Below are 13,144 nucleotides of genomic sequence, written 5' to 3'. Positions count from 1 at the left end.
ATTCTTAATCCATCACATTTTTAAGCTCAATATTTAGAAAGAGCTCCATGGATTGTGTTGATGGCTGGAAGCATGAACTCTGGTGAGGGTCTTGAATGGTCTTGTTTTGTAGTCACCATGATGCAAATCAAGTTAGGGCACTAGCGATAGTAAGGGTAGGGCTTGGAGACACTCTCCAAAAGACGAATCACTAAAACATGATGCTTTGTTCACTAGAGATGAAAAAAAGGAAAGAGTTAAAAGCACATCGAGGTTCTGAGCCTCAGAGAGGGACTCTAAGGACCCAGTGGTCCTCGGGACCAGGAAACATGGGAGTGAGGAAGGGAAGCTGCTCTGAAGGCAGGGGAGGTGATGATGTTTGCAGGCACGGAGGACACAGGTGCAAGCACCCAGGACTCAGAGAAAGAAGTCAAGCTGTCTTGCTGATTTGCAGCCAGACAGAAGCTAACACCTTTGGGTGAGTAACTCCTACCAGTAGGTGCCAATTCAGCTGCCCTAAGGGACATGCTGAGAACATCATGGTTGTCTTTTTTTGTATAAACCTCAAGATTTAGTGATGACTTCCAGACCACTGGCTGTGAAGATAGGCTGAGATTACTCCACAGTGTTATAGGAGACAATAAAGGAATACGATTTATAAACAAAATGTAAAACCTGATGTTTTATTTTTAACTGCATTTAAAATATGAGTAGAGACAAGATCAGAAATAAGAGTGGAGTGGATGCGAAGGAGCTGTACCAGGAAAATAAAGAGTTTTTAATTCCTTCCCTTTCCCTGATCATTGCCAATCAACGGGAAAAGTCTTTGGTGCAATCATCTTGGATATTCACAAATTTGGATTTTGGAGACAGAACACTTTGGGGAAGCTATCTGATGGAGTGCTCCTTTTCTGCTTCCTCCCCCTTCCCCAACCCCTGAGAGAAAGGTTCCAGTGAGCAGCCAACATACAAAATAAATGAGACATGAGATAGACAATCGGTTTTTAAAGATCAACTTTAGCTTTTGACCATCCACCTAACACAGCCACTTATCCTTTAAAGCTCAACAAAAGCCACTTTTTTGTTGATTTTACTAGCCTTCTCAAGCAGTACTCATGGCCCCCTTACTTGGTGCTCAATGGCACTTCCCCCGTGCCTCTGCTGTGACATTTGTCACTTTTAAATTATAGCTGAATTCTGTCCGGAGCCAGACTGTGGGCCCCTCAGTCAGGGGGTGGAAAGGGAGAGGTGGCTTACTTGATGAGCTGAGGCACACACTCAATATTGCCCATCTTCGAGGTGAAAGGGGATGCCACAGACGCCTCCTGTTCTGACAGCGAAATGCCCGCGTGAGCCATTTTCAAAGCCTGGAATGATAAACTCATGTTGCACCCGCGACTCCTCAGGCCAGCCTCTAAATGCTCAAACACCGTGAGGCCATTCTTCTTATTACAGTGTTGATAATATCTCACCCTGCCACCCCCAGGTCTGTGTTTATGCTGTCCCTCCACTTGGAATACACGAAGTCACCAATTAAAGAGGCACCAACTGAACAACGACCCAGAGGTAGAAGAATGAGGGCTCTGTAGGTATTGGTTGAGGGGGTGTAGAGATGATAAGAAAGTGAAAGCACTCGTTTGGGAAGTCTATTAAAAAGATGGCAGCACTAGATGGACCTTTATGGGAGCCTTTACCATCATGGTTCTTACTTAAGAGGCCATCTTCATGAACTATAGGAAAAACTATCTAATCTCCATCTTTTCCTAGGCCGCCTGATCCAACCAATCAGCTAACTGCTGGGATGCAGTATCAGGCATACAGCATCTTCACTGGAGACAGGGACCAGATCACACTCAGCAGAGAATCATTCCAGGCTACACGTTGCCTCACTGAAATCAGGGCTAGTTAATTTCTCACCAAGACTGAAAACTGTCCACGAGTGCACACACATTGGCCAGCAAACAGGTCACTAAGCCCCTGATCCTACGAGAACTGTATGAGAGTGTGTATTTCTGCAGCTCTGTAGAATGTGCAAAGCACCTGGTTAACATGGCCACTATACACTCAATTCATGTTCAGTGGATATTAGAATCTCTCCTTCTTTCTCCTTTCTCCCTCAGCATTTTGTGCTTCATTATGTAATTTAGGACCGTCTACTTTATGTTAGGGTTAGTTTTATGCATGATTTTTATTCCTGCCAGATAATGAACTCTGTGGAGGCAAAGACTAAATCCTTTTAACACCTGATTTATTTGTTTTGTTCTAAATGCCACATTATTCATGAGAATGGATACTAACTCTAGATTTTGAAGAGCAACAACTAGCTTCTTCTCATAAAGCATGAGGCAGAAATATTCATAACAGATCTCTGAGTATGAACATAGTTTTTCACAGAACTTTGGAAAAATTATTTAAGAAGGAAGTAAACAAATACCCAGATCTTAAGTATCTAATAAGCTTTGCAGATACAAAGCATTTCTCTTCACTTCTTGTCTCACAAATTAGCTTCTAAAATATTTTGTTCTGTACATAAGTCTTCAAGGTAAGCTACTATTTCAACCATATCTTTGAAACTCAGATTACAAAGTATGTACCGCTTTCTACTGTATTTGACAAGTAATCTACAGAGAATCTTTTAACTTAGGTTTGCTGTAGTATGTAATAATCAAATAATTTTGTCTATAATTTCACTGAGCATAAGAGTTCTGGGGTAAAGCCAACTTATAAAAACTAACTCCGGTGTAGAGGTCTGGCAGAAATAAATATAGTTAATACATAATTCAAACATTTGCCATCGGTTTCAAATATTTCCTTCACTAAGCCTTTACCAGCCGTGTGACTTCAGGCAAAAAAAGAATTCACCCCTCTGAGACTCATTTCCCTTTTATAACTGGAGAGATTTAAACCAGCTAGTCTTGTAAAGTCCCTTTAGCGTCTGAAGTATGGGAGCCTATGTAGCCTTTCCTCATCTTTATTATTCTAGGAGTTGCCAGAAAACAGCCGAAGTCACCCATCTCCCTTTACCCCACACCACTTCCAACCCGCACGCCAGTGGACGTGAGTATAAAGATCAAAATGATCACGTGATGCGATTGCTGGTGGAAGGGTGAAGAGTCAGACCCCAGGGGATACAGGGTACTCAAGAGAGATATGAGTGAACCCCCTAAATTAGAAGTATAATTTCTACTCACCCCACAGTCATTAGCTCCGTCTCCACACATGCCTACATAATAGCTGCAGGGGAAGGAAAAGGAAAATTAACAGTTTAACGCCGTGATTAATTCCCATCATAAGTAGCTCATACGTGATGTGTTTGTGTCCTGAATACATGTGGAATCAGGCTGAAGGAAAATGACTTGGAGAGAAATATTCCCAGAGGAAGAAAGTCCTTGTATATTTAAATCGTTTCAATCAATCACATGGAAATGATGGTGATACCGACAAGGACGTCCAGGAAGATGATCACACACTTCAAAAGAACTCCTGTTGGGTTATATCTACCAAGGCCATGCTGAAGTGTGTGCAGTCACAATCGTAGTGCTTCCCACACAACCTAATGCACGGACCATAACCTAGTCCATCTGTGTTTTGGTTGCTGGCTGCCACTGAAAGCTTAGAGTGTGGGCAGTAGGATGAGAAGCATTTGGGAAATGGCTTAACAGATATAATCAGAGGCATATTCACATATCCTAGATGCATCTTGGAGTGAAAATGAGCTAATATGCTCCCCATCTATACCAGTTTGATGTGCAAACACAACGGTATAAATAGAAGAATAAGTTTTAAAGCTGTTGTTAAAGAATAGGAATTTCTGTTGCAAGATGCACTCTGTCTTCTTAGTAAGTAATACATTGTAGGTAGTGATGAATGGCAATACTATTAAAGGCTCAGGGGTAATTTGCCAAAAACACATGAAATAACACCGTCAACACAGGGAAATACGAAATGCTCGGATAATTTCCTTATTATCAGTAGACACATAAGAAATACCCATCTTTACAGGTCAAAAATGGTCAAACATAAAGAAATTCATATGGTTCAACCTGATCTTCACCTAGTATGTATGAAAATCACCCTGTAAGCATTTGCTTGTGATCATGCACATATCAGGACTATGCACATTTGCTGAAAGCGGCTTCCTTTCTTCAGGCATAAGGCCTATATTTAGTCTTTATAACATGCGGAGAAGAATTTACATCTTCTAGTATTGCCTGGATTCAGAATCAGTTCTGAATGATAAAGGTATGAAAAGGAAGACTGAGAAATTGAAAGGACAGCCTATCCTGAGACAGCATATATCTCCCTGGACTGATTTTTCTTTCGGGGAATATAGCTTTTCCAAAGTAAGCATTTAAGTTGGCAATATTTCTCAGGCATTTGAGAAGGGTAAAATTACTCTCTTCATCCAATATCATATAATAACTACGTAAGTAAAATAGTCATTTTAGACACTGGTTACTAACCCAGCCTCAAGGCATTGTGGGAGTTAATAGTTAGTTTTTGAAACTTCCCCAAGAACGCTTAGGCAAGAAAAAATAACAGTCAAAGGCAGTCTCTAGATTTTACCTACTACTTGTCAGCAATTATCTAAAGTTTCACAACTGTCCATTCCTTTTCACTTTCTGGAAACCTGTGGTCCAGAAATTGTAATATTCCCAGCAAATAATAGGTAGATCTGGTCTCAAGAAGACCCGTTTCACTCTGATGTGACTTGGTCATCTGTATTTTGAAGGAGATAGGAAAGTACTTTGTCTTTGTTTTTACTTCGGCCTCTATAGCTAAAACAGTAAAAATGCCATTACATCTCTTTCCTAGAGGGCCAGAAATTATTCACATATCTTCTAATGGACCAATCTCAAATAATTGCAGATGATAACACATGCTTCCCCATTTTCCCTATTCTGAGCTGTACAAACCCCTGTTGTTTCTTTTCTCTACATCGAGCAGGGGATCTTCCTCTAACTTAGGTCACAGAAGGAATGTTCTCTGGGTTAAATGACTTCTAAAATGGCCCTCCTGGTATTCATGACGTATAATGCCCTCCCTTGAGTGTGGACAAGACCTTGTAACTTGCTTCTAATGAAGAGACTAAAGTGATGGGATGGGATGTCACTTCTGAGATGAAGATATGTAAGTAGTGACACCTCTCTCTCGGACTCTTCTTGCTTATTCACTCTCCTGGAAGCTAGCTGACACACTGCGAGCTTCCTCAAGAAATGACCCTGGTGGCAAGGAACTGAGGTCAGCTTCTGCCCAACAGCCAATGAAAAACTGAAACTTTTAGTCTATCCACCCACAGAGAACTGAATCCTGCCAACAACATGAGTGAGGCTGGTGGCAGATCCAAGTGCTCAGATGACTGTGGTCCTGGCCGACAACTGATTACACCCTGTGACAGACTCACTTAGCCAGAAGACTCAGCTAAACACACCTGGATTCCTGAGCCACAGCAATGTAAAATAATAAGCAGTGTTATAGGAAGCCACTATGTTGGGGGGTAATTTGTTACACAGCAATAGATAAGGAATACACTCTCCTTTCATGCAATAACACCTACTTTAATTTCTGAAATTCTTCAACAAGGCTAGATTTCTGCCCAGGAGACATTCTTGCAAAAATAGTTCCATTCACCAGAATCTGGAGAGAAAAACAACTATTGCAATAAGATTAGAAAGAAGAACACTTTTAAAATAAAAGAACAGCCCTGAAAAATTACTCCTGGCCACTGTGTTAATATAGCATTGGGTGGTGTGTCATTAGACCAAATGTCAAAAAAGGGAAAAGGGGGGATTTAGCGCTTTAATATTTAACGTTCACTCTCAGTTCTCCATCTCAAGTCTATTACTTTTTTCCAGGTCGTTTGTCCAAGATGAGGTAAGCTCTAATTAATAACAGTAACTAAAAAGCAACAGAGCATACGGGATTAAGATGCTTAAGGAAACACAGTTCTTGTGACTAAACACTGTCTCCATAAGTGCAGACTAAGCAGAAGAAAGAGCAATAAACTGAGAGGTGAGACTCACGATTCTATTCCCAGCTCCGTCCCAAACCGTGCAAACCTTAGAGGAGTGACAACCTGTCTGAGTTCCCGCTTTCCCATCTCTCCAATGAGGAATTGCACTAACAGCTTGCTACAAGCCTTGAGGGGGTCTAGATTCTACGGTCCTTGACTGGTAAGGCAACAGAACTTCCAACACACTGCTAACTGATTGTTGCTGCCCTGGCCTTGTGCTCTACTTATCTTCTTCCCACTGACAGCACAACCCTACAGGGCGCTATTTTAAAATAGACACACAGCGACAAGATAACAAACGATTTTGAGAACAAACCACGAAGCCTTTGTTTCCTCCGGCTTGTAATTTAAGAATCCAGACAGGAAAGGGACTAGGGCTCAGCCTGACATGAGTTGGTGGCTTTCAGAGAGAAGCTGACCCCAGAACAGGAGGCAGGTTTGGAACGACCTGACCTGGAGGCTCCCTCTGCTGGGGACGGAGTGGACTGGCTACGGGGGCGGGGCGAGGGGGCAGGACCAGGGCGCCCACCCTGAGCAGGAGGCCACGCGCATGTGCAGAGTGGGCGGTCCCCGGAAAGTCCGGAAGCAGCAGTGCCTCTTCGCGGGTGTTTATTCTCCAACTTGGAGACAACCTCGCTGATCCTCGCTGATCGTCACCTGCATTGTTCTCTTATCCTTTTTTGCTTCATTAATTTGGGGAGCAAAACACTTCATTTCTCCAGTACTTACCTTTGGAAGCAAGCTGTTAAAATGCTGAAATAGCACTTGGTATGATTTCCCACTCATAGCAAAATGGTAGCAGCTCCCTCTCTCTCCATCAGACACTGAACTGTTTCCAATGCTGATGTAAGTGTCCTAAAATTAAAAGGGCATTATTTCTACGTTGGCTCTTAAGGAATGTCTCCATTTTCCTACATTTTATGGAAGGAATGGTATTCATGTTACATAACAGTGTGAGGGCCAGCAAATACATCTGTAATTTGCCCAGTGAACTTGGTCTTATATGAGGAAGACACTCAAAATGTACCACGCACCGGACCCCCCACCCCCAACACACACACATCATGATATGCACATAGAATGCCTGGCAGCATGATTCTCTGGATCCTATCCTGGGAGCTAACACGGGTGATGTCAGTCTACTGAGGAAATCATCCCAAGGGCCCCATGAGTGAATCCGAGGAAGAACAGGAAACATTCTTCCATCCTCTTCCTTCTCCTCATGCATCCTTTTATTTCCTAAGATCTCTTACCATTCATTCATTCGAAACCATGCCCAGTTTCCTCCCTGTAAAAGAGGTAGACTCTTTCTCGAGAGCCTAACCTGACTTCTCTGCACCTCACAGTTATCCTCTCCCTCATCTTGCCCAGATCCTCTTCCACATCCTGTGTTCCCCTGCAGCAGCACTAGTCCTTTTCTGAAACCCTCTCTCTCCTGCCTTTAACCTGTCAGTGTAGCCCCATCACTGGGTTCTAGCCCCAGCTGGCTCCGCTCCAAGAGAAAGCATCTGATGACTGGCTATGCACTCATCATGTCAATAGCTGATGATGGTTTTTCACGGAACGATTCTCAGAGGGCCTTACATTTGTGTTGGAGTCTAAATTCAGATAGTAGAAAAGATGAGAACATTTTCTTCATTGGAAGAATTCATTAAAGAAAGCATCTTATTTGAAACAAAAAAAAATGCTTTGATGTGTTAAATTGGGAGGCTAGGTGATACACCCATCCCCTTCCAACTTCCATTGTAAAACAGCCAACAGAAGATGTGCTGTTAAGTGTTCCCTTGAGGCAAGGACTGGATGTTTTTCTTGGAAATTGAGGAGAAAAAGTACAGTGAGAGGGAACCAGAGAGGAGGAGAAAGCCTGAGACTGATGTGACTTCTCCCGGCAACGACAAACCTTTAGTAGAGGCGTTAAACTCCTAAGTGGGTAGTGTGAGTAGACTCTTAAAAATTAGCGGGGATCTGAGTTTCATCATGCACTGAAGTTGAGGCAACTTGCATTGATGCCGAGGCAGGTGGGTTTGCAAGGAAATCAGAACCTGGAATCCACTGAAAGCGGAGCGCTGGCTGTTACCTTTCACAGCCCACACAATGGATTTGAGCCAAGTAAAGGCACCTCTTCACAGGGTAGGGGCAGGGCTGCTCTGTACAGCTGTGCAGTTTGTGTGCTGCACAAAGGCCTCTTCTACACTGAACAATCTGAAGGGCTGGGCAGCCTGGAGGGAGGGAGCATTTCTGTAATTTATCACCTGGAGGACCATCTCTTTGAATTCATACAAAGGTAGAGGAGCTACATTTAGTAATGAACTGTCAGGCTGCAGCTCATTCTCGTCACATGAAAGGGCTGTCCTGTTGTCAGTGCCCGGGAAGCTTGCTACCTAGCGATCCCAGCATCTGTTCACATCATGTCACGGGTACAGTACGGTCCAAATGCCCATGGACTGGGCATGGCGGGGGGAGGGTGTGGATTCGAATTTAATGTCCTGCTCTGCAGCTCACCAGCGTGTGTCTTGGGCAAGCTTACCTCTCTAGGCCTCAGTGTTCTCAAATGAATAGTTTGCTGAACTGTGTAGGGTAACCGAGGATCAGAGGGGTGAAATGGATGTTAGTGAGCGGCTCTCAGTCACGTTGCCCACAGGAATCACTGGGGGAGGGAGTGACGCTGGCTCCCAGCCTGGAGATTCTGATTGAATCTGTAGAGTCTTGGTTTTGGACACTTAAAAACTCTTCTCCGGGTGATTTCTATGTGAAGCCAAGACTGAGACCTGCTGGTAGAAATGCTTAGATCTTTGTAATCTGTAAAACTCTGGCCAGATGTGAGGGACTTTTACCATGGTGACTTCTAATACCGAGAGAGGGCTGCTCAGGGTCAGGGCTATTTTCCATCCACCCAGGGCCACAAAGGGGCCTTCGATTATTCACTCACATTCTTTCCAGGTCCCCTTTCTTGGTTCTCCACCAGCTGCCATGTCACGGAGGCGGGGACAGACTCTTCTGGTTCATTGGCTTCAACAAGGATCACTTGACTCCCTAGAGGAATCATTTCAGAATTCTTTGCAACAGTAATGGCTGTTTGAAGGTTGTCCCCTAGATGACAAAGAAATTCAGTGGGCTTGCTTTGTGTATAAACCTCTCTGCATCCAGAACTGAGCTCGCCCTCCTCTGAGTGTTCATACCATATGGTTGGTGCCCTTGACCATATTGTTGGGGGGCATTCAGTGCTTTCTGCCTTTTCCCATAACCATTGATCAAGCCTAGACAGTAGTCCAGCACTGTCTGCATCTCCCTCCCATAGAGCATCGTGTTGTGAACGTGGCGTATTTCTAAAACACGCACAAATGAATAGATAAATATTTAAGTGCTTTATGACGAATCCTCAGGAGACTAACAGCTTCAAGTGGTGATGGTCACATGGGCCCGGCCTGATACCATAAACCCATTCTTGGGGTCTGGATTCCAGTTAAGTAGAGCACAAAGCACTTAGGGCTGCCCGTGTTGGGTTGGGTCATCACATGCCGTGCCTACCCCACTGACCTGGAGGACAGTCCCGCAGAGACTCACACCCTTTACACAGAGGTCTCACTGGGCTTCTTGATCAGAACCCAATCTCATCTTTCAACATTTGCTGTGAGCCCACTAGCCCTGCACAGATCCTGGGTAGGAGCAGTGGGCATCAGACAAAGAGAGTGAGACCCAGTCCTGCCTCTGAAGCTCACGGTCGTGCTGTGGGGAGTGGCACATGTTCCCAGCTAACTGGAACACAGGGTAACAAACTTGACAGCAAAGCATTTTTCTTTCTGTCTCAGTCACATAAACTCAGCTCACACGCTCTTTTTCTTATGCCTGGGATACAGGCAACCTGTCAGGCCTTCAGCCACCCATACCGGTGATCATCACGGTCCTGATGCGGGCCTCCCTCAGTTCCTTCAAGACGGGTTTGGTTTCCTTTTTCAAGCGATTCTCCATTATGAGAAGTCCCAGAAATGTTAACTCTGACTCCACCTTCTCTCTTTGGATTCGGGGAGAAAGACAACATTAAAGTGTATCCATACAGTCTCAATGGCTGGATCTATTTCTTCTTTTGAAAATGTCCAAGTTTTATCAATGTAATATATGTACAGGTTTGAAAAACTAAAAAGAATCCCAAAGCTTATAGTAATGAAAACTAATAGTCATTGTCTCCACCACACCTCACCCCTCCTGCTTCCCAGAGGCAACCACTTTTATATCTTTTGGCTGCTTTTTCCAGTTTTCAATTCTATTTAAAAAAAAATGTGTTTATCTTTCAACTCTTCTGTTGGTTTTTTAAATTTTTTGTTAGTCATATATACTTTTTCATTTTTTGAGCCTGTAAGCATTTCAGCTTATTAGAAATTTATTAAGTACAGACTACACGTAGGATACTCTAGTAACAGCTGAATGTGGAATCACTTAACTTCAGCCTCCATCTGTAACCTTCAGTAAATACATGACATCATCCAAGGAAGAGTTTTCATAATTTGAAATCGGAGGCTTGGAGTCTAACCGGGTTATATTAGTTATGTGGGACTTCTCCTCTGGAATAAAATAAATCTCAGGTGTTTCTTAAAAAGTAAATTTGGGGGCCAAGAGCTCTTTCTTGATCCCTCATTGTTCCTTTTTTCTGTCCAGGGTGGAGTTAAGATTGCAGGGAGAGGAAGAGGGAGGAGGGGGAGACCCCGGGAACTAACTTTTATACCTGCTATCAGCTAATCCCCCCTGTTCAGTGCCCTGAGTCTCACCTTCACCTGCCATAGTACAGGACATGTCAGAGTCTCACCCTCTCTGGGGCTGCAAGGTAAACCGACTTTCCTCCTGCAGTACCTTTCTGTCTCTCTGGCATGGTGTAGGCTACAGCTTCTTCTGTCCTGCTGACTCAGCTGCCATTCTTCCCCACCTACTTTGCATCGTACACAAATATGTAGAAATCTTTCATCTGAACTTACTGCTTTTCTAGTTTTCTTTCATACTGTTGGTTTTTTTTTTTTTTCCTATCACATTAGGAGGGCTTGGGAGGGAAATACTCAGGTGATCAGTTAACTTTCTTTAAGAGAAAGATCAGAGTTGGATTTCTCGATGAGAAATAATTCCAACTGGGATAGAACTAAAATGAAGCAGCCTCTCTCCGGAGGAGAGTGCAAGTGGCTACATCCTTTGTTCAAAAGTCCAGTCATTAAATCATGACTTTTAGATCTTATATTAGGCACTTTGGTGATTATTCAGATAATCAGATATAAACCCTGCCTTAGGGATCTGAGAGAATGTTATAAAATCCACCTTCATACAGAATTCATTAAATTCCCATCATTTACATTAATGACTTTCTATTATAAATTGGATTAATGTTTTCTCATTAACTAAAACTAAAAGAAATATCCAAAAATCTTCTCACCAATTTATTCTGGTTTTGGTCTCTGTTTTATGACTCTCCTCTTGTTCACTGCATCAGGCACTTGGGTCTCTTGGGACGCTGCAACTTTCTAGCAAAATCCTGTGTCAAGGCCTTTGCACCCACGGACTATGACTGCCTGCCATGGTCCTCCCCTGGATATCTGCATGCCTTGCTCCCTCACTTTACTCTGACCTCTGTGCAAACCTTGCCTCCTTGGAGGACTTCTCTGATCTCCCTGGGGAAAATGGCACTTTCTGTCATTTAAAAATCCCCTTAACCTACTTTATTTCTTTCCTTCAGGACATTTATCACTACCTGAGAATATTTTATAGATTAATTTTGTTACCCATTTCCCTCCATTAGGATGTAAGCTTTGCGAGGACAAGGATTTTATTTTATTCACTTCTGAATCCTCAGTGCCTTGATGAACATCTAACACATAGTCAAGCTCAATAGAAATTTGCTAAGCTCATGAAAGGGTAAATCTTGATCAGGTATTTCTTCTGTTTTTAATTTTTAAGTGATTTTTCCCTAAGTCCTCTCAAGAAACTCTTCTACTTCCCCTTTCTGACCCCAGTCTTTTGGAAGTTATTGATTTTTCTCATTGGAAAACTTTGTTAAATATAATTTGATTCCTAAAAAAATCAAAACTCTATTCTTTCACCCTGTTTGAAACTAATAACTATATTCTAAGAAACATAATCAATCCTGATATTCTCTGGGAAAACCTGAGTTGTTTGAAAATCTAGCACATTTATCTTCATTTTCTTATTTTGTTATATTTATAATAATGTCCATCTCACTAGTGGCTTTTAAATGAGAACATCACAGCTGCCTGTATATGTGGCAGCTGCACAGTGGCCACACTCCATGTCTAGCAACATAAATCTTTTCTTCACACATGACCTTAACTTCCATTATTAAAATTTGTATCTTGAAAAATTACAAAATCCTGTGTGTTACGGTTGCTCAAGTATAGCTAACACCATGAATGTTAAACCCGGGAGTGTCATTCATATATTTCAAAATGAGCTTTGTGATTCTATTTGGAAGATTAAAATGTCATGGCTGAAAGGCTCCTTCAAAATCATCCAATCCCACATTTGATAGATGGGGGAAATAGATACACTGTAAGAAAGGGATGGTGATTACTGATTCGATTAGAGTAGAGGGACTTAGGTTGTAAATAGCAATGTGGAGCCAAGGATATCCACATCATATACACAGGGGCTAGTAACTGCATATAAGTGAGGATCTCTCTAACAGCAACACAAAATGAAAGTAAAGAACGCATAAGATTTGTTATTCAATTTTCCACAGTATTTCTCTACTCCTTTGTCATAAACAACTCAAAAACAACCTCTAATAACTGAGACAGAAAGAAAGAAAAACTAAGCTATAGATTATCCACTACTGTGGGCAGTTTATCCCTGAATGTAGTTAAGAATACTGAATGCCATTCCATATAAGGAATGCAGTTTGCACTCACTGCTTCTCCAGATCTGAGGGAGGTGTACTAGTGATTCCTGAAAGAAGCCAAGTCTGAAGGATTTGGAGGTCATTCAAAGTGCCAGCTGTATCCTCTCAATCTCTTTATACGGGGACCCCCGATCAGTCAGCCATGTGACAGTCCCAGGTTGAAGGAGGGACGGTTGTTTTTCATGGGATGATGGAGAGATGACTCACAGGTGTCTGGGAGTCAGGAGATCTCAACTGCCACCCTTGTTCCTCCAACAACC

The 13,144-nt window shown here is 42.7% G+C and overlaps 1 protein-coding gene across 1 annotated transcript in view; it reads right to left on the bottom strand.

Moving 5' to 3' along the window:
- The window catches only part of ATP13A5 (ATPase 13A5), a 99,621-nt gene that overhangs the window by 23,098 nt on the left and 63,379 nt on the right, over window positions 1–13,144 (bottom strand). Inside the window, exons 18-23 of the mRNA XM_010959264.3 lie at window positions 9,880–10,004; window positions 8,922–9,082; window positions 6,722–6,847; window positions 5,537–5,616; window positions 3,171–3,213; window positions 1,237–1,346 (exon numbers count right to left, since the gene is read on the bottom strand). Of these exons, the coding sequence (XP_010957566.2) occupies window positions 1,237–1,346; window positions 3,171–3,213; window positions 5,537–5,616; window positions 6,722–6,847; window positions 8,922–9,082; window positions 9,880–10,004 (645 nt within the window). The remainder of the gene's footprint in view (window positions 1–1,236; window positions 1,347–3,170; window positions 3,214–5,536; window positions 5,617–6,721; window positions 6,848–8,921; window positions 9,083–9,879; window positions 10,005–13,144) is intronic.

This window comes from Camelus bactrianus, chromosome 1 (assembly GCF_048773025.1).
Source record: "Camelus bactrianus isolate YW-2024 breed Bactrian camel chromosome 1, ASM4877302v1, whole genome shotgun sequence".
NCBI classification, from domain to species: Eukaryota; Metazoa; Chordata; class Mammalia; order Artiodactyla; family Camelidae; genus Camelus; species Camelus bactrianus.
Note: the sequence above shows the minus strand (reverse complement) of the source record. Positions and strands in the feature narration are given on the sequence as shown.